At 41.6% G+C, this 20,358-nt stretch overlaps 1 protein-coding gene across 3 annotated transcripts in view; it reads right to left on the bottom strand.

Annotated features, from left to right (window-relative positions):
- rph3aa (rabphilin 3A homolog (mouse), a) overlaps positions 1–20,358 on the bottom strand; it is a 34,963-nt gene continuing 14,605 nt past the window's right edge. For 2 of the 3 annotated variants that reach the window (XM_052116929.1, XM_052116930.1), the window contains exons 2-17: positions 20,102–20,239; positions 17,801–17,930; positions 15,697–15,780; positions 13,547–13,715; positions 10,879–10,917; positions 10,569–10,781; positions 6,704–6,865; positions 6,341–6,420; positions 6,129–6,203; positions 5,871–5,980; positions 4,967–5,093; positions 4,806–4,862; positions 3,586–3,737; positions 3,304–3,385; positions 3,007–3,103; positions 1–885 (exon numbers count right to left, since the gene is read on the bottom strand). In XM_052116929.1, the coding sequence (XP_051972889.1) occupies positions 752–885; positions 3,007–3,103; positions 3,304–3,385; positions 3,586–3,737; positions 4,806–4,862; positions 4,967–5,093; positions 5,871–5,980; positions 6,129–6,203; positions 6,341–6,420; positions 6,704–6,865; positions 10,569–10,781; positions 10,879–10,917; positions 13,547–13,715; positions 15,697–15,780; positions 17,801–17,930; positions 20,102–20,226 (1,836 nt within the window). In that variant the 5' untranslated portion in view covers positions 20,227–20,239 and the 3' untranslated portion in view covers positions 1–751. The remainder of the gene's footprint in view (positions 886–3,006; positions 3,104–3,303; positions 3,386–3,585; positions 3,738–4,805; positions 4,863–4,966; positions 5,094–5,870; positions 5,981–6,128; positions 6,204–6,340; positions 6,421–6,703; positions 6,866–10,568; positions 10,782–10,878; positions 10,918–13,546; positions 13,716–15,696; positions 15,781–17,800; positions 17,931–20,101; positions 20,240–20,358) is intronic. The other variant, XM_052116931.1, reaches the window with a different exon arrangement.

The following is a 20,358-nucleotide window of genomic DNA, read 5'->3' as shown; positions in this document are numbered from 1 at the left end:
ACACTTTATTGGGGATTTTGACTTCACAAGCCTGTATTCATGCCTGTAAACATATTATAGATGCATAAATAAATTAAGTTAACAATAACAGTAATGTATAATTGGAGAACATGTCCATGAATACATGCACATTACAACAGGACATTTCTTTGAATGCAATCGATGCATTATTAAAAAAAAGACTCAAAACATTACTTTTCTACACTTCATAGTCACAATTTGTTTACACACAGTATTCTCCATCTGTGACACACTGATTGAAACATAAATATGTATAAAACATAAAAGGACAGGGTATACTTTTAATGTTAAAATTGTACAATACTGTAGCTACAGTAAATAGCATTTTTGCATGCCGTTTTACTTAAAGAATTGGCGATATGTTTTACATGATTAGTCCTTTTAAGTGTCCTTGAGTATATATGGTTGTAGGGTTCAATAACTAAGATATCTACGTCACATATATTCAAGAGGTTTTGTTATTTAAGGCATTTTACTCAATGAAAACATCATACACGCCTTTATTTTTCCATCAAAGAACAAAATAACTGGGTTTTCTGGGGTTTTCACGGCTGAACCGCTACATAATTCAAATAGCTCTTCATGGGGTTTTAGGAAGCATGGACAAAAGCTTTTTCTGAATGAAATAAAAGTATTGTTATCACTAGTTGAACCTTGGAAATGAGATAAAGTTGTTAGGAAGATAGTATTGTATGCTGTTGGAAGAGAAGTTCTTTGGCGGTATAACATCTTAGTCATCTGCCTCAACATTGGTTTGATTCAACAGAACATGCCAGCGTTCGATCTTCTTGTCCTTGTTCTTCAAACATTCATACCAGTGCTTCAAACACTCTCCTTTAGCCGTGATACCAAGCTGACATCCACCTGTATAAAAAAGGACACAGAAGCTGCTGTTTAACCCTCTGAGAGTGTACTGTACACTCACGTAAAGGATTATTAGGAACACCTGTTCAATTTCTCATTAATGCAATTATCTAATCAACCAATCACATGGCAGTTGCTTCAATGCATTTAGGGGTGTGGTCCTGGTCAAGACAATCTCCTGAACTCCAAACTGAATGTCAGAATGGGAAAGAAAGGTGATTTAAGCAATTTTGAGCGTGGCATGGTTGAGGGTGCCAGACGGGCCGGTCTGAGTATTTCACAATCTGCTCAGTTACTGGGATTTTCACGCACAACCATTTCTAGGGTTTACAAAGAATGGTGTGAAAAGGGAAAAACATCCAGTATGCGGCAGTCCTGTGGGCGAAAATGCCTTGTTGATGCTAGAGGTCAGAGGAGAATGGACCGACTGATTCAAGCTGATAGAAGAGCAACTTTGCCTGAAATAACCACTCCTTACAACCGAGGTATGCAGCAAAGCATTTGTGAAGCCACAACACGCACAACCTTGAGGCGGATGGGCTACAACAGCAGAAGACCCCACCGGGTACCACTTATCTCCACTACAAATAGGAAAAAGAGGCTACAATTTGCAAGAGCTCACCAAAATTGGACAGTTGAAGACTGGAAAAATGTTGCCTGGTATGATGAGTCTCGATTGAGACATTCAGATGGTAGAGTCAGAATTTGGCATAAACAGAATGAGAACATGGATCCATCATGCCTTGTTACCACTGTGCAGGCTGGTGGTGGTGGTGTAATGGTGTGGGGGATGTTTTCTTGGCACACTTTAGGCCCCTTAGTGCCAATTGGGCATCGTTTAAATGCCACGGCCTACCTGAGCATTGTTTCTGACCATGCCCATCCCTTTATGGCCACCATGTACCCATCCTCTGATGGCTACTTCCAGCAGGATAATGCACCATGTCACAAAGCTTGAATCATTTCAAATTGGTTTCTTGAACATGACAATGAGTTCACTGTACTAAAATGGCCCCCACAGTCACCAGATCTCAACCCAATAGAGCATCTTTGGGATGTGGTGGAACGGGAGCTTTGTGCCCTGGATGTGCATCCCACAAATCTCCATCAACTGCAAGATGCTATCCTATCAATATGGGCCAATATTTCTAAAGAATGCTTTCAGCACCTTGTTGAATCAATGCCACGTAGAATTAAGGCAGTTCTGAAGGCGAAAGGGGGTCAAACACAGTATTAGTATGGTGTTCCTAATAATCCTTTAGGTGAGTGTATATACGTGTATTGAGCATATACTGTGTATATAATCACAGTCAGTGTTCACTTTTATATGTGACGTTTAGGGTTGGCAGATTTGATCAAAAATTACATACGATTTGCTACTAATGCCAAGTTTACACTACACGATTTTAAGCCAGATGTTCGATAACTGACAGATTTGTGGAGATCGCCGACAAAAGCCTCCCGTGAGTGACGATCGCAATGTATGAACTATCAAAAGACGTGATTTGAGAGAAGCGCTGACGTGTCGCCGATGTCAGCGAGATATCTAGCATGTTAAATATCTGGACTTGACTGCGACTCCAAATCGTGCAGTGTGAAATATGTTTTGACTGAATACAACTGCAGTGTGCCCTTTGTACACACCGCCCGTCGCTACTACCGATTGTATGGTTTAGTGAGGTCCTTGGATCGGCCCCGCCGTGGCTCCTCGTGGGCCTTGGTGGAGCGCTGAGAAGATGATCAAACTTGACTATCTAGAGGACGTAAAAGTCATAACAAGGTTTCCGTATGTGAACCAGCAGAAGGAACATTAACAATGGGCGAGAACGGCGGACAGAATGACAAAAAGGCTGAGGCCGAGGCGGGGGTGGTGGCGTCCCCCCGCCCGAGGCGAATGCCCCAAGAGGTTCGTCCTCACTGAGCGAGGTCACCCGTACTTCAAGGTGCGCCGTGGCGGCCGGTGCGGGCGAGGGTTGAGCGACCTCCGGCGCGACCACGGCCATGCCGTCATATGGGGAATGGGCGTGCCGTCTGAGACAAAGACTAGTTTTATCATAACCATTATCATTAATGTTTCCTAAGAGTCCTTATCAGTCATTACAAGTCATTATTACATCTCACCTATGAAGTCATTCGATTTCCCCATGTCATAATCCCAGACAGAGATATCCAAAGTCTTTTTTGCCAATTCCGCAGGCTTGATCTCGTAGCCGAACTCCTGCAATTACAAAAAAAATGTATTCAACATTTAAAATATGACAGATAATTTCCGCATTATATACAACGTATACCATAAGACAGCTTCTTTTTATTGTAGTGTCAGAGCGTATTAATGCATTGTCATGGTGCCACGTCAGTGTCCAGCATGTCAAGAGACTCATTGCACATAATATCAGCAGAGACAGATAGAAAGAGTACCTCATTAAACTCGGGGTTAAGGGTCTTCTTCTTGATCTGAGTCTTATACTTTGCTTTCTTCCCCATGTCAGGCTTCAAGCAGCTACATTACAGAGACACAAGGACACACAGCGTCTTCGTGATCTTTAAATACGTCTGAGTCTCGCAAGAACTATTCAGACAAAATCCCAAGCAAATGGTTCACTTGAAGAGAAATTCACCACATTTTTATAACACGGTTTTTCGGTTTTATTGAATTTGTGCATTGTTTTATTGGCATTTGTTTCATTTATTTATTCTTACATCTTTACAAAGGGGTCAGAATAGCCATTGGAGTCCATTGCCGCGAGATGAGCACATCGAACCACACCAACAATCAGGCGACCTTGTTGGCTGTTGTAAGTGAGAGAAACCAGAATACGTCCCCTCTCCTCCTCTTCTTCATCATTTTTTAACTAAAAAACAAAAACACAAAAGATGAGTACAGCCACCTATCCTTGGCCAATAGACACTAATTAATAATTTAGCAGAACCTTTTTTCCCCCCCAAAGTGACTTATAGTGCATTCAGGAAACTTTCTTCAGTTGCTGCGTGCCCTGGGAATCGAACACATAGCCTTTCTAAGCTACAAGAAAACCCCCTGGAACAATGTGATGTTATATGACTCCGTAAAGGGATTAATAGAAACGATTGAAAATATAAATGATTTTTTAATATAGAACTTAAACCAAAAGACACAAGCACACACATATGACTGCCCGTAAACATGTGCTCTCTCTCTCTCTCTCTCGACCCCACCGCGTTTAGTGGCTGGTAGGAGTCTCCACCCGCCCCTGACAGCGGCCCTAACCACTCCAGGCGTTCGGCTAGGAGCCCCTTCTCTCCTCGTGGTCGGTGGCTGTTCCTCCGCTTCCAGAAAGCCAGGCTCCTCCGTCCCCCGGCAGATGGCCACGGCTGCTCCGTTGGGGTGGATGGTAGCAGCAAGAACTCTACTACGGCATATCCCTCCTCCTTCCGGGTCTGCATGGCTAACCTCCGGGTCTTTGGCACCAGTGTGAAGGGATTAATGGAAAAGAGGAGGCGAGAACCGGCTTGATAATATAAATAATGTTTAATAAAGTGCTTAAACCAAAAGACACAAACACAAACATATGACGGACAGCTGCCCGTAAACGCTCTCTCTCTCCCGCACCACTGTCCGCAGTCGGCCTTTATCCCTCTCGGAGGCTTGATTAGCCTGATAAGGGGCCGGGTGTGTAAAATCACGACCCGGCCCCAACCTCCGCCCTGTCACAGACTCACTCAAGGGCACAATGGTGTTAGTTACATGGATCAGTCTTTGCAGGGTTTGGCCCTACAACCCTTCCATTACCAGCCCAAACCGTTGACCACTAGACTTCATCAATGGACCCTACTTGAGTAAAATTAGTCAAGTATTCTTTATCAAATTTTAATCTGATGTGATTTGTAATATGCACCACTATGAATATACTGATACTCAAAGTGCATATTTGTTATGTTACCTCTTCCTCATAGAGCGCCATGCCACGAGACGCCCCTGTGGCAGCTGTACGTTTCACCTGCACACCAGAATGCTGAATGTTAACCACAATGCAACCCTCATTATAAACTAATATTACATGAATACTGAAATTATACATTTCAGTAAATACTGTCCACTCACCGGAACCACTCTCTCAAGACACACGTTGTAGTTCTTCTTCTGGTCCGGCTTGAGTTTTTTCAAGACCACTCGCGTCTCCCCGATAAACTCGTTATGGCCGAACTTGTCCTCATCGCTGACAGAGAGCCTGCAAGGGAACGATGCGGATGTTGACCCTTTCCACTCTGGGAAATGTCATGGCTTTCATTAAGTCCAAACGATTCTAACTGAAAACATCAAGCTCTCCAAGAATCTCGTAATTTGTAAATGAAAACAATTAGCTCATTCCATCATGCTAATGGCTTTGAGAAACAATTGTAAACGGGGAGGCTGTGGCTCAGGTGGTAGGGCGGGACGGTCGCTAATCACAGGGTTGGCGGTTCGATTCCCAGCCTACATGACTCCACATGCCGAAGTGTCCTTGGGCAATACACTGAACCCCAAGTTGCTCCCAATGGCAGGCTAGCGCCTTGCATGGCAGCTCTGCCACCATTGGTGTATGAGTGTGAGTGTGAATGTGTGTGTGTGAATGGGACACAGTGTAATTAAGGTTAATAAAAGGCGCTATATAATTTCAGACCATTTACCATTTAAACAATAAGGACATTTACTTAAGAAAGCTTCAGTTGCATATGACAGTAGTTCTCAACTGGAAAGTTGCGACCCAAAAGTTGGTTACAGATCTGTTCTGATCTGCTTCAGGGGACCATTATGAAACAAAATTTACAAAATTGTCAATTTTTCAACACAACCAATGTCATGTTAATACGTTTGCATGCTGTTGGGCCTATTCAGTTTGTGGGAATATTAATAAATGGCAGTCTTGATTCCAAGTATGTTTTGCCACTTTTCAACAATTTTGGGTCACTACTTGATCCAAAACTAAAGCGAAACCACTGGAGACATTTGATAAAGCTGGTTCTACCGGAGTGTCTTTTTCTGCATGTCTTCATTGGTGATGCCATGATAAACAAGGGTCTCGTTCCACACAGGATTCAAGGTGGTACGAAGAGTCTTGGTTCGTAGCTTGTTTGACTGAGAAATTGACAAAATATGACGGTCATGTCATGACTCACATTCTGTGCATTTTATGAACGTTGACAACGTGTACAGCAAAACACAATTTAAACTCAGCCAGCCAGTCACATCCAACATCAGTAGGAGTTTTTTTTAAGATTTCTACCTTGCTGGCTCCTGGAAGCAAGTGCAATTTAACGTAAGGATCAGCCAGACCATTAGAGTCCATGGCCTTAAGACCCTGCACCAAAGAGAAGTCATTTTATGGTTTAAAGTTATAGGCATTGTGGCAAGTTAAAAAACCCCTTCATGATGTGTTTTCCCAGTACAGAAATAGATTTCATTGAAACGGCCTGTTCTGGTGAAGAAAGACGATACCTTTGCTTTGATTATAATGCAGTGCAGTTCGTTCTTCTCCTCCTCGTAGAGCAGACTGAACTCTAACATGCCCAGGGTGGCTAAAAAGATGACAACTTCATATCAGTAGCGTGACACAGGATATACGACAAAAACAACATCATTGTGACCTTTGAAGCAAAAGAGAACTTTTAATTTAAGGACTACACCAAAGATGGCTGAAACTGCACAAAGAATTACAATCTTACTTCAACACCATCTCAATCAAATGTCTGGTGATTTTTGCGTTCTGTGATGCAAGACTTCTACGGTAAACCATTTTGTTCAGTGTGCTTCCCGTAGGGTGCAAACATTTCCATATGTCAGTGCAAATTAACATCTTACTGGCATCATCAGAGTCGTAGCTGTTGGCGTCCTCTTCATCCTCTGCAGTGGGGGGTGGTGGATTGCGTGTTGCAGAAACGCTGTTGGCAGCTGGCAAACGTGCATTGGTCTGCATAGCAGGTGGTGCCTTTGCCTCCGGTCGACTCACTGGATCTAGAATTCCTAGCGAGTTAGAGACACGTGGACTTATTGTGCGGATTCTGAGTGAGCAAAATCTGTGACATTGCGACCGTGTTTTATTTAACAATTAAGGAAGGAAACCATGTAATCACTGAGTTAAGCACCCAAATCAATAACTCCAAATGCATCAACCAATCATAAGTCATTTGGTTGATGCCTTTATCCAAAGCAACATACAGTACACTCAATGGGCCTCATTCATGAATCTTTGGTAAATACATGAGTAAATTCAGAGTAATTCGCGTGTAAAACGGACCTTCTCGAAAACCTTTTCCAAACGCTTCATACTTCCCAGGTTTGTTAGTAAAACGTGTGTATGTTACTGAATTCCAAACATTCGTAAATAGGGGGTGTGTGCACGTTCATTCACAATTATCATAATCGACGGCCATGAAAACGCCATTTAAGGGAGGCACCAGACTCGCTTGTAAATGCTCTTAACCAGAGTTGGGGGTAATGCAATAAAAGTAATTTGTGCTATGTAATCAGATTTCTTTATTTACAGTAACGAGTAAAGTAACGCAATATTTTAGACCATAATATCGGAGTTACTTTTTAAGTAAAGCGTTGCTTTTGTACACCTCTACTGTCCCTGTATTGCGAGAAATCAGGACTAAAAGTGTGCAAACTTCGTGGAGGAGAAGTAGTGCATGATTGCCATTGTAGTTCTATAGACTGTGAGGCCAAAGACTATTTATCCGAGATGAGTCACTTCTATTTAAAAGAATGGGAGAAATTGGAATGCCCAATAAAGAAGCTCTAGCACCCAACAGTCAACATCATGATACACAGGGGCAGCCGAACTGCTCCGTGTTAGAGCTCACTGTAACAAGGAGAATGGGATGAGAAAAGCTGACTCTGGATCAGCGGCTGCGAGCAAAGTTCTACATCGATTGTGTATGCAGAGAAATTGTCTTAGTTTCTAAAAATGCTCTGCATTTTTGTTTTATAATAAACAAGTAGTTTATGAAACAAACTGTTTTTATGACATTTTGGTAGCATTAAAAATTATTATATTCAAGTTGTATCAATATGCGCCTTTAAAGTTGTGGCGTCTATATTCACTGTGGATCGACTCAAAACAAGCGTGCACTGAGATGATTTAAGTTAAAAATATTCATTTATTCATCAGATTTGTATCTGTATCAGTAGCGTCTCAATGAAAGTGTGGACTTACTGTCATTGCAAGTTTTTGCTGTCATATGATGCAAATCAAACAGTTGAAGTCAATAAAAATGCTTTTACATGAGTGTAAAAAAATGTCAGTTCATGCTGGGAGGAGCCAAAAGTTGTTGAGCGTTGAGTTGGTGTTCGCTGTCGTTTTCTGCATATCGCGGTGCCGTTTTGTGGTCCGTTCTGCATAACGTGGCGGCTCATTTTAGCCTATCGCGGCCCATTCAGCCCGTTTCGCTGCCAACCCACCAGCCAGCTCGGTTCTCCCGATGGCCAGTCCACCACTGATCGGCTCCAAAGTGCATTGGCCCACCGGGAAAATGCCCGGTATGCCAGATTACCAGCCCTGGCACTCACCCACGATGTGTTTTTTTATGGGTTTAACAGCATTAGCATTGACCATACGTTATCAGCTGAACGAGATATACCGACGCCTATACTAAATTATGACACCTAAATTATAGAGCTCATATCAAATCAAAAACTGTCCAACCAGTCACTTTAGAGGGCATTAATTTTTTCGAGAAAAACAAGCACTTCTGCAGGTAATTTATTTTCTAAACGATGGTTTGAAAACAAAAAAGCACTTTTTGTGTTATTTTTAAGGATAATTTCACTCATTTATTTATTACTTATTCAATTTTACTTCTATCAAAACGTATTCATGCCAGTTTGTCTGAAAGAACAAAAAACGTTCAGAGGTCTTACGCACTATTTACACGTGATCGGGAACAGGTGCAAATTTCGTTCATACCAACTAATGTTTTGCAAATGGGAAAACATTCACGAATCCAAGAATTTACATCAGAACGGCTTTATGAACCATTTACACAAACATTCGCTCTGCTCGTGTCTCATGAATGAGGCCCAATGCGTGGTCTCACTACCCTTGGAGTATGCATAATTACTTTGGACCCTGCAACAGGATATGAAGTCACACACTAAGGCTTTATAAATCACAAATAACAAAAATAAAGTTCATCTTGATCAAGGGCACAATGGCAATAGCTCATGGAACTCATAGGATATAAAACCTACAACCTTTTGGTTGCCAGCTCTCATCTTTAATCACATTGCCATACCATTTTGAAGAACATGTGCAATTTTTAATTTCCATGTTGCTGATTTAAAACCCTCATGAAAAAAACCTGCTTATACTGTGTTTTTTATGCTGTTGTCTAGGGGTGTAAAAATGCATCGATCCATCGCATCAATCTGACAAAGAAATTATGATTCATTGATTACGGAAACTGAGAAGCGTTTGGGTATTAACTACATAAATACCCAATGTGATACAGATGCTGTTTCAGATTACACAATCTGCCACAGACGTTGAGGACGAGAGATAAGTGTACTTTGAAAGTACGAGAGTTCATGCTGCCGAGTTCACCCACTGCGAACCGTAGGACAAGCGTGTAAATGGATGGATGGATGCTGCCAAGTTTGGCTTTCGGTGTCATTATTCATAAGCATTTGCTTCGTTTTGACCGTTCTGAAGTTCAGTGTTATTGCTTTCTTCCCTGATGATGATTTATTATGTTTATATTGCTTTTATGTCTCCATAGAATGTGTTATTTCTCCATAAAACAGATTAACCATGAATAAAACTTAGCTTAAATAAATATGATTGGTGGACAGACGTGTGGCAGTGAACGAAACACTCTTTATATATGGAATAGGGAGCGATTTCAGACGGTTCTGAAGGGAACTAAACAGTTAGCTAAATGTCTGTTGATACAGTCGCCTGTGATTGGTCAACGACAGGCCGCAACCGCGAAAAGAAAAAACATTTTTGTTTTGTGCAGTGTCTCATGAATGGGGACCTCATTCATATCTATACCCAGCAAGACTGGAAGTCTGGGTATCTCAGCGAGATTTGATGCCGACTACCACCCCTGGAGATCACGAGATCGAGGGTCCAGGGCATGCTGAGTGACTCCAGCCAGGTCTCCTAAGCAACCAAATTGTCCGGTTGCTAGGGAGGGTAGAGTCACATGGGGTAACCTCCTCGTGGTGGCGATTAGTGGTTCTCGCTCTCAATGGGGCGTGTGGTGAGTTGTGTGTGGATCGTGGAGAGTAGCATGAGCCTCCACATGCTGTGAGTCTCCGCGGTGTCATGCACAACGAGTCACGTGATCAGATGCGCAGATTGACGGTCTCAGAAGCGGAGGCAACTGATACTTGTCCTCCACTACCCGGATTGAGGTGAGTAACCGCACCACCACGAGGACCTTGGGCCTTCCAAATTGGGAGAAATGGGGATTTAAATTTTAATAAACCAGCAAGACTTCCTTGGTCTTCCAGCTTCAAAAGAAAGTGCATGCAGGTTGACCAGCATTTTCTGCTGATGACCAGCAAGGTTATGCGGGTCCACCGACAATTTTAACCAGTACCCAAATAGCATAAACCAGCTTAAACAAGCATAGAAATTCCAACTGGTGTAAGATGATCAGCAGGGTAGTTCCAGCACAACTCAAAGCTACATAATGTAGATAATACGTGATTCTCTCACCTTTTTGAATGGGGGTGGAGGAGTAGTTCGGTGCTAGAGGTCTGGAACTCAGGACCGGTACTTCTCGCTTCACCACAGGTGAGGAAGTTTGTCCTTCCACAGTAACTTCAGACTGAATTGTGCTCCTGCTAAAAGACTGTCTCCCTCCGTCATCCTGTAGGGCTCTTTGGGGTATGGCAGAATGCTCCTCCCGTTTAGGGTGCATCGTTTCTGCTGAGGACAAAGAAATGGGAATATGATACTGCAATCATAAGCCTCATTTCCTCCAAGTGATATTAAATGTTACTGAAATGTACTGCGGGACGCTGACCAGATATCTGCTGCTCTCTGCCGGTTACCTGCGTGCTTTCTGAAACACAATGAAGTGAAGCTTCTAGAATGAAAATGTAGCAATTCCATTGTACATTATACGTGGCTGATGTGAATACATTCAAAAACTACACAGGATACAGAATGTGTAATCAGGAATACTTCAATTTGAAGCTAAATTAAAATCACAGGCTGTTCGAAATGGAATACTAGCGTACTAGATAGATACATTGCAGCTCAGTATACACTGCATACTGCCTACTATTAAAGAAAATTGTAATTTTATCAGTATGCTTGGATAAACTTTTCAAAGAGTAGTATGCTATATTGCCGTCACTTGACCTCGTCACATTGCGTGCTCTTATGCATCTCATCTTATCCAAATTTCGTGAGCAGTAATTCGATTTTACGTGTCAGCGCAAGTGGACATGGGTGGGAGTGTTTGCACTAACGGTGGGTGTATGCATGCAAACTGGAGGTGAATTATATGCAAGTGGCATGCATTCGCTGTTTTCTTGAGAAATAGGTCATGGCGCTTAGACGTTTCAAAAACATGTCTGTTTTCAGCGCTAAGTCTAAAAGTTCATGTCCAAATTCTGAAAATACAGTGGAAGATCAGATTTCATCCATGACGATTGATGTTGTAGCTGTTTTATGAAACAAATATTTATGAGATTTGTGTTAAACTATCTTTAGGCCATGGTTTATTTTACAATTATTATTATAATCATGTTTATATGTACAATTGTATTTATGATTTAATATGTTTTGATATTTTTCCACCTGTTTTTTTTTTTTTAAGTCTGCAAAAGATGATGTTGGAGAGAGTAAAATGTTTGGATTTGGTATGATTTTTTTTAACCACAACGTTATTTTGATTATATTTTAGTTTAGTTTGAAGTGTCATTTGAATTATAAATATTTTCGGTTAAATTTTTCCGTGTTTACTTTTATTCTCTATAATTAAACGGAGCGTAATTCCAAATCCTGACGAGAACCACATTTCCATGCATATAAAAAGGAGTGTGTTACTGTCATTGAAATATGCTTTAAATTAAAAAAGGATGCAGTTATTGCACAAATGAATGTAAAGTCTATATTTCTGTTCTTCTAATTCATTGCATAATGTCCATTTACATGAACAACTTCTTATGAAAGTGCAAAATGGATTTACTATGTGTTTGAGTAAAATGAACATTTTTGTTTTATTCTATAGACTTCTGACATCATTTCTCCCAAATAAAAATATTGTTATTTAGAGCATTTATTTGCAGAAAATGACCAACTGGTCAAAATAACAAAAAAGATGCTGAAAGGTGTTTTCAGACCTCCAATAATGCAAAGAAAACAAGTTCATATTCATTTTTAAACAACACAATATTAATGTTTAAACATAGGAAGAGTTCAGAAATCAATATTTGATGGAATAACCCTGATTATCAATCACAGCTTTCATGTGTCTTGGCATGCTCTCTGCCAGTCTTTCACATTGCTGTTGGGTGAATTTATGCCACTCCTGGCACAAATATTCAAGCAGCTCGGCTTTGTTAACTTTTCTTATTGATCACATTCCAGAGGTTTTCAATTGGGTTCAGGTCTGGAGATTGTGCTGGCCATGACAGGGTCTTGATCCGGTGGTCCTCCATCCACAGCTTGATTGATCTGGCATTGTGGCATGGAGCATTGTCCTGCTGGAAAAACCAATCCTCAAAGTTGGGGAACATTGTCAGAGCAGAAGGAAGCAACTTTTCTTCCAGGATAACCTTGTACATGACTTGATACATGCGTCCTTCACAAAGACAAATCTGCCAGATTCCAGCCTTACTGAAGCACCCCCAGACCATGGCCAGCACAATCTCCAGACCTGAACCCCATTGAAAACCTCTGGAATGTTATCAAGAGGAAGAGGGATGACCACAAGCTATCAAACAAAGCCGAGCTGCTTGAATATTTGTGCCAAGAGTGGCATAAATTCACCCAACAGCAATGTGAAAGACTGGCAGAGAGCATGCCAAGACACATGACAGCTGTGATTGATAATCAGGGTTATTCCATCAAATATTGATTTCTGAACTCATCCTATGTTTAAACTTTAATATCGTGTTGTTTAAAAATGATTATGAACTTGTTTTCTTTGCATTATTGGAGGTCTGAAAACACCTTTCAGCATCTTTTTTGTTATTTTGACCAGTTGGTCATTTTCTGCAAATAAATGCTCTAAATAACAATATTTTTATTTGGGATTTGGGAGAAATGTTGTCAGTACTTTATAGAATTAAACAAAAATGTTCATGTTACTCAAACACATAGTAAATCAAGAGAAAATGATCATTTTGCAGTGGTCTCTTAGTTTTTTCCAGAGCTGTATATAATAAACGCAGACAGCGGCGGAGAAGAACCTCAAATTAAATTGCACTTGACCAATCCTATTAGCGCTTTGCGTGTGCAATTTCCTCAAATCCATTTTGTCTATTTTAATTACATTTTGTTTCAAGTATTCATTATATAACTTATTGTATATACTGCACATTTTGCAGATGTAATAATTAATACATGGTGGGATCCTCTTCCGGACCTAGCCAATCACAGGCTTTGTTTGGAATGGCGCACTACCCATAATTCTCTTTCTACATTTGCCATATCTATATGGCCACAGCATGTAAGTTTACCTCTGTTTTGTGGGTGTAAAGGTATAGAAGACTCCTGAATGTTCGATGGGTTTGTAGAAGCCGGCGTGTCGGTGGTACTGAGCTCTCTCCGATTAGAGATCGGTAAAGGAGCGGGTAAAACCTGCTGCGGAAAACCCTTGAAAAACCAGGCACCAGACCGCTTCAGCATCTTAAGGAGAGAACACATATTCATTTGTCAACTTCAGTTTACAATTAGTCCACTGATCCATTCAAATTCACCACTAATAACAGGCATTTATGCTTAGTTTAGCAAACCCTTGAACTCCTGCTTGTTTGAGTGAATTGTAGGACTCCGCTAAACTAATTTTGGCCTAAAACAGGCTGTAGCCGAAGGGGAATGCAAATTTCATTTTAAGAATCAGCTTTTTTGCATATTTGCTTCCACGTTGTTGCTGTTCCACTTTCCAAGCTCCTAGTCATTTTATACCCAAGTCTCAGTATAAAAAACAATCTTCAAACCCAATTGAATTTTGGAAGATAAAATACACGTAACAACATTACCTAGAGTTTAGAGACTCACAAAGCAGGATGGATTGTCTATGGTAATTGCAAAAATGATGTTGGATTACATAAGTTTATGTTTTCCTTTAGAGCATCTGGAAATCTCATCTTGGCCAATTACCACCCAAATCCAAATCAGCAGGGAGCTGGAACACGAAAATATAGAAACTCAGTCCTGCCGTGTTATTCTAAAATAAAATGTCTGCGACTCAGCGGATTAAATGGAAATGGGATTCGGGCTTCACGATCTGGTTGCATTAAAGAGTGTCGCATCTCCTGCTGCGACTGACCTCGTCTGACAATAGAGACTCACCGTGACTTACATCATCAAACGGATGAATCATCTAATCAGACAAAAGTGTTCCGGAATGTCAGAGGTGCAGAACTACACTGTCATTATACTGTAACTTGTTCTGTGGAACACAAAAGGAGAAATTCTAAAATTCTAAAAGAATGTTCATGTACAAGGGCAGATTACAGTGACCACGTCTGTCCAAAAAACACAGTAAAAGTGTTACACACAATGTGTGCTCTAAATTCCATGTGTCCTGAAGGTGTACAACAGACCAAATTTAAGTCGTTATTTACTGATAATCTCCCCCTCCTCCAAAGCTCTGAAGCGTCAATTGTTTCCTGGCTCTTAGACCCCGTTTCCACCTGGTGTTACGATGCGTCTCAGGTGATCTGATCACATGTGGTCAGGTGATACACTTCACTGTTTACACCTGATCACTTACATGCGTCTCCAGTGACCACTTGTGATCAGATTTGGAGGGGAGGGTCTCATGACGACATACATCAATCATGTCAGTGTGTTACTGCATGATAATAAAGCGCAAGAAAGTCAGAAAAGACAAAGAAAGTGCAAAAAAATGGTGCGCTGTTTCTCCCAGATGCGAGTTGAAATTTAATCCAAGCACAAATGCAACAAGTCAAGCAGAATGATCTGTTATTGTAGTGGATTACATGTATTAAAGGAGCTTCATGTGTTCGTGCTTCTCGTCTGTTTTGAAACCGGACACGCTGAAGAAGATCCGTGAACCTCTTGTTATTGTGTATATATCTGCTTTTTACAAATGTCAGATCGGATGGTTATTTCCTTTTGCAAGGAAAGTTTAAACTTTTGATTTAGTGCATTGGTTGATTGGCAGGTGAGGGGCGGTGCTTTACTGCTGCCAGGAGGCATACAGGATGGATTAGCATTTACACCTCAAATGTGATGTGGACACACATTCGAATGTGCTTTTTGTGATACGTTTTTGACCCCGTTTAGACCTGTATTTAGGGCTGGCCACATGTTATCGTATGGCTTCAGACTTGGATTATGGCGCAATGGACCACTTTAACGGCACCTATATGGTGTTTTTTGTCTTCTTTGGAGCTTGACAGTCATGGTTACTGTGAATCGTCTTAAAATTTCTCCTAATGTGTTCCATGGGGAAAAACATAACAGTATTATACTGCACAATTTTCCGAATATACAACTTTGTGAAACTGTCGTTTAAACAGGAACTGATTACAGGAATCACTGCCGTGCATGATGGTATATCAACCTCTTAGTGTTGTAGTTACACCATATCACATTTTTCAGAAGACGCTTGAAGCAGGTATGTTGATCTCTTTCTCACCTCTTTGTGCTCGCAGCAGATTTTACAGAGCCATATTGGACTGGAACGAGTGCTGCTTTGAACGCCACACTTGGTGCACATGTTCTGTGGGGGTGAAACACACAAACAAGCCTCAGGAGACTACGCAGGTGTAAACGCAGTCAGATGGCATTAACCTTCTCTGGAGTTCCATCAGTGCTGAAAAAATGCTCATACACTGAATTTCCCCTACGGGATCATTTAAGTATCTATTGATCTATTTGTCTACATCACAAAAGATGGGTCATCGAGAGTTCTATGGTTATATGCAGTTCAACCGGTTGTAAAGCAGTGGTTCTCAACAGGTTTTACTTCCCCACCAGGATTTTAAATCAAGTGGCAGCCCAACACAGCACCAATAGTATACAAAAACCCTCTGTAGCATCAAATGCTGCAATTTCGATGGTTTATCTACAATTCACTGCACAAAACACATTGTGGTCGTGTTCATCCTCGTTGGAAGTGAACTGGTATTTATTGTAGTCGGGGTCATATTTTCATGTTCCTTGTTCTGTTCAAGGTTTTCGAGGATGAGGGCATGTAATGCAATCTGTCCATGTTGGCTAAGGCCTAATTTGGCTAGCTTGTACCAAGTGCAGGGTTCCCACGCATCTTGGAAAACCTTGGAATTTTGCAATGCAGTTTTCCAGTCCTGGAAATTATTTTAGTTTAATAAACTGTTTGACTGTGCTGCTAACAAGGTTTTTGTTACATGTACAAAAACATTGTAACGATCGGGACTCGAGTCAAATACACAGATACGTATCATTTTGTCACTGCCGGCAGCTGAGCATTGTGAAACAACGTCACCGGTTGTCTGTCGTGCACAAAGTCTTATCATGTACTTTCTCTGCTCATCTGCTGTAACACAATAGTTTAACTATTGATATAGTACAAAATAATATTTCTTTCCAACATTGCTGTTATGTTAAGTGGAGTGGTGGTGGCATTGTGGGCTAAAGCACATAACTGGTAATCAGAAGGTTGCTGGTTCGATCCCCACAGCCACCACCATTGTGTCCTTGAGCAAGGCACTTAACTCCGGGTTGCTCCGGGGGAATTGTCCCTGTAATAAGTGCATTTTAATTCGCTTTGGATAAAAGCGTCTGCCACATACATACATGTAAATTGAAAACGTTAACCACAAAAACATTTCACACCTTGAGTTGGTAGCGTAGTGATTTGGCTGTCCGTTTCTGCATATCGCGGCGCCGTTTTGTGGTCCTTTCTGTATAACGCGCCGGCTCATTTTAGCTTATCACGGCACGTTTCGCAGTCGACCCACCGGCCCGATCAGTTCTACAGATGGCCGATCAGCCCCAAAGTGCGTCGGCCCACCGGGTAAATGCCCGGTATGCCAGATTACCAGTCCAGCCCTGGTGTGAGATGACAGAGAGCAGAGCACTCTGAAGTGCACAGCACATGCAGACTATGTATTTATTTAATTAAATCGCAGCTTTATAGGGATTAATAATCACACTGGGCCATGTAACAAACTGCGAATCTGGAGGTGAGAAACTACTGTCAAAAACACACAGAAACGCCCAAAATAAAAGCACGATTTAAAAGGACGCGTGCTTTTGCTGTAAATATTACACTTGTTGGGCACATAAAATATCCTGTTTGCATGTCCTGGAAAATTGTGCATTGCAAAGAGTGGGAACCCTGAAGATGGCGGATACATTTGTGATAAAATACCATACATTTGAATTGGATGTCTTGGAGGTAAACAACAAAAGAAATGGGAACCATTTTCTCCTTCCTTTTAAAAATGTATATGTCCATATGTCATATGGTGAGTGCATTTTATTATTTGCATTTAGCATTGAATTCTACTGTTCATCAGAACAGATCTGCAGGTCACGACCTACCAGTTGAGAGCAACTGCTATAGATCATGTCGACTTATTGGCATCCATCTTAAATGTGCACATGGGTCAGTAATGGCAGGGCATAATAAAGATAAGTGCATGCCGCTCATTTGTACTTTGTTATTTTGGGACATTCATTTGTGGAAGACGTGCTCTGTGTGCATTAGATAATTGCAGAAAGTCGAAGCTTTCCAGAGTTGATGAATGTTTATATACCTTTTTACAGTCGGCACAGACAACTGTGCTGATGCCCACCAGGCCGAACTGCTGGCCGCAGAGCAAACACCGGGAGTAGCCGTCGCCGCAGGCTGTCTGCTTCATGCTGTCCAGGCGATTTACCAGACGCCTGCGGGTCGAAAGAAGACAGAGTATAATGTCAGCAGACTCTCGCACCACCTCCAAATGGTTAAATCCTGGTAGAAATGTATTGATGTAAAAAAAAACGTGAGTGAAACGTTTTTCAAGCAAAGTGCTGATTTCAGGGGAGAGAGAATTGAGAAAGAATGCACGGTTCTTGTCCAGTTAGCACTATTAATTTCTCCTTGAACATTCCACGGCTGACTCTTGGCTTGTAAAAAAGCTTAAATCCACTTGCGTTTTCAATCACTTGGACAGATGTGCTCGAGCTAAATTGCTCTACGGAACATTGTGCAACTGAAAGGAAAAGTATCAAACAAAGCTTTATCCCTCTTTCATAGTGGACTCAGGTGTTGGCCAGTATTGCTTTTGCCACCGATCTGAGTCCAATCCTGTGCGCTCTAATTGATATTGTAGGTAGGAGAGAGCTTATCCTACAACCCTAGAGGACAATTGGATTGCTCAGACATTGCTTTTTCAGGAGACATATCTATCCCAACCTATCATTCATTGGTTGACTTCCTGAAGAGTGTTAACAGTGAGCGCGTTTACATGCACGTTCTTACAACGATTATGCTTAATGAGCTGACATAACATTTGTGGTCATGTAAACGCAATAAACAGCACTCCTTTATCGGTGTACGGTCATAAATGGCGACTAAATAAAGTTTTCCCATTTTTCTCCCAATTTGGCATGCACGATTTCCAATGTGTTTTAAGTCGTCATGGTCACGTAGTGATTCGCCTCAATCTGGGCAGTTGAGGACGAATCCCAGATGCCTCCGATTCTGAGACCGTCAATCCGTGCATATTATCACGTGGCTTGTTGATCGAGTTGCCACGGAGACATCACGACATCCACCGCGGCATCCACGCTCAACTCACTACTCGTCCCACCGAGAGCGAGAACCACATTATAGTGACCACGAGAAGGTTACCCCATGTGACTCTACCCTCCCTTGCAACCGGGCCAATTTGGTTGCTTAGGAGACCCGGCTGGAGTCACACAGCACGCTCTGGGATTCGAACTTGAGATCTCCGGGTGTGGTGGTAGCCACTGAGCTAAACCAGGCCCCCGACACGGGTAGATTTTTGACCATTATGCCGATTTCTCGTAGCATGCAAGCACCATTACCGGCATTCTCACCGGCTTATCCAAAGTGCGCACATGTCGGGTGCATGTCTCTTCACGGTTTGACGACAAAAGCAGAGAATAACGCGATTATTTCAAATCCCACATAAACACGGTTTTCTCGCTTTGTCATATTTTTACAGATTACAGCATAAGCTGACTTTTGGTGGTAATTATTGTATCGGTGTGCATGTAAACATGCTCACTGTCTCTGTGCCATTTTCAGAACATTCCCTTTGTATCACGACCATCTCAACATGGCAATATTGGCTCAACCAATGCCGACAGTTTGAGGTGGGACAATCCGTGTGTCCAATCAATGGCAATTGGGGGAATGGTTCGGGAAACCTACTTGAAACTGTCTTTATTTTTACACCAACTCTGTTTGGTGATGCTAGTAGCATGGAAATTACCTTCACCTGGAATTAGTCCTCGATGTTTCTCCAAACATTCTGTAAGAAGCAATTTTTGAACAAAGCCTGCGTTTATACAATGTTTTGCTGTAAAATTAGTAAGTCGAGGAAAACAAATAAAGAGTGTCACAATACTTATAACCAACCATCAAGTTCTCCTACTGTAGGTCAAGAATTTCAGAGATGTGCACAAACAGAAGAATATCCAAAAGATAAAACACCAGTGCATTTCATACTAGCTTTTAGGCAAACTAAACGAAGCCTGTTCGCCCACCAAGTCTAAATTAGCCTTAAGAGTATAAAGCTATTAAATTAATTAGGATGGCATAGCTCTGATAATTTGGTATTGTAAGAATTCGATGAGAAATATTTGAGTTCATATTGATAAATGTAGTTCATTGGCAAATCTGAGCACAGTGAGACACCTGTGAGATCACTCTTTTGCTGAAAAGAAAAATCTGAGGAGCAGGACAATTAAGTAGAAGTCTCAATTTGCACTCCATTACATCTCATTGCAAGAGTAATAATCGAGATATTAAAGAGATCTTGAATCTGAGGTTTCGTTCCAACAGGAACAGAACAAAAGGATGACTTCTATCAAGGGTGAGATCTCACCCAATCCGTTTCTGCTCCATGTCCTCCATCATCTTGGCTCTCGCCAGCACGCTGTTGATAATTTCCTTCTCCTCGTCTGTCAGCTCGTTGGTTCCAGCGGTGGGCTCCATCTGTCTGCCGTACATCTTTCAGCCCGTTCTACAGCAAGAACAATACACAGAACCACAATAGTCAACTATGCCCAGTGCACAGCCAAACACTTCTGTACTGAAGCTGCACTGAATGCTTAATATACGACCAACGTGCTGAAACTCCCC

This window comes from Xyrauchen texanus, chromosome 44 (assembly GCF_025860055.1).
Source record: "Xyrauchen texanus isolate HMW12.3.18 chromosome 44, RBS_HiC_50CHRs, whole genome shotgun sequence".
Lineage (NCBI taxonomy): Eukaryota > Metazoa > Chordata > Actinopteri > Cypriniformes > Catostomidae > Xyrauchen > Xyrauchen texanus.
The sequence above is the reverse complement of the archived record's forward strand: the minus strand, read 5'-3'. Positions and strand labels throughout refer to the sequence as shown.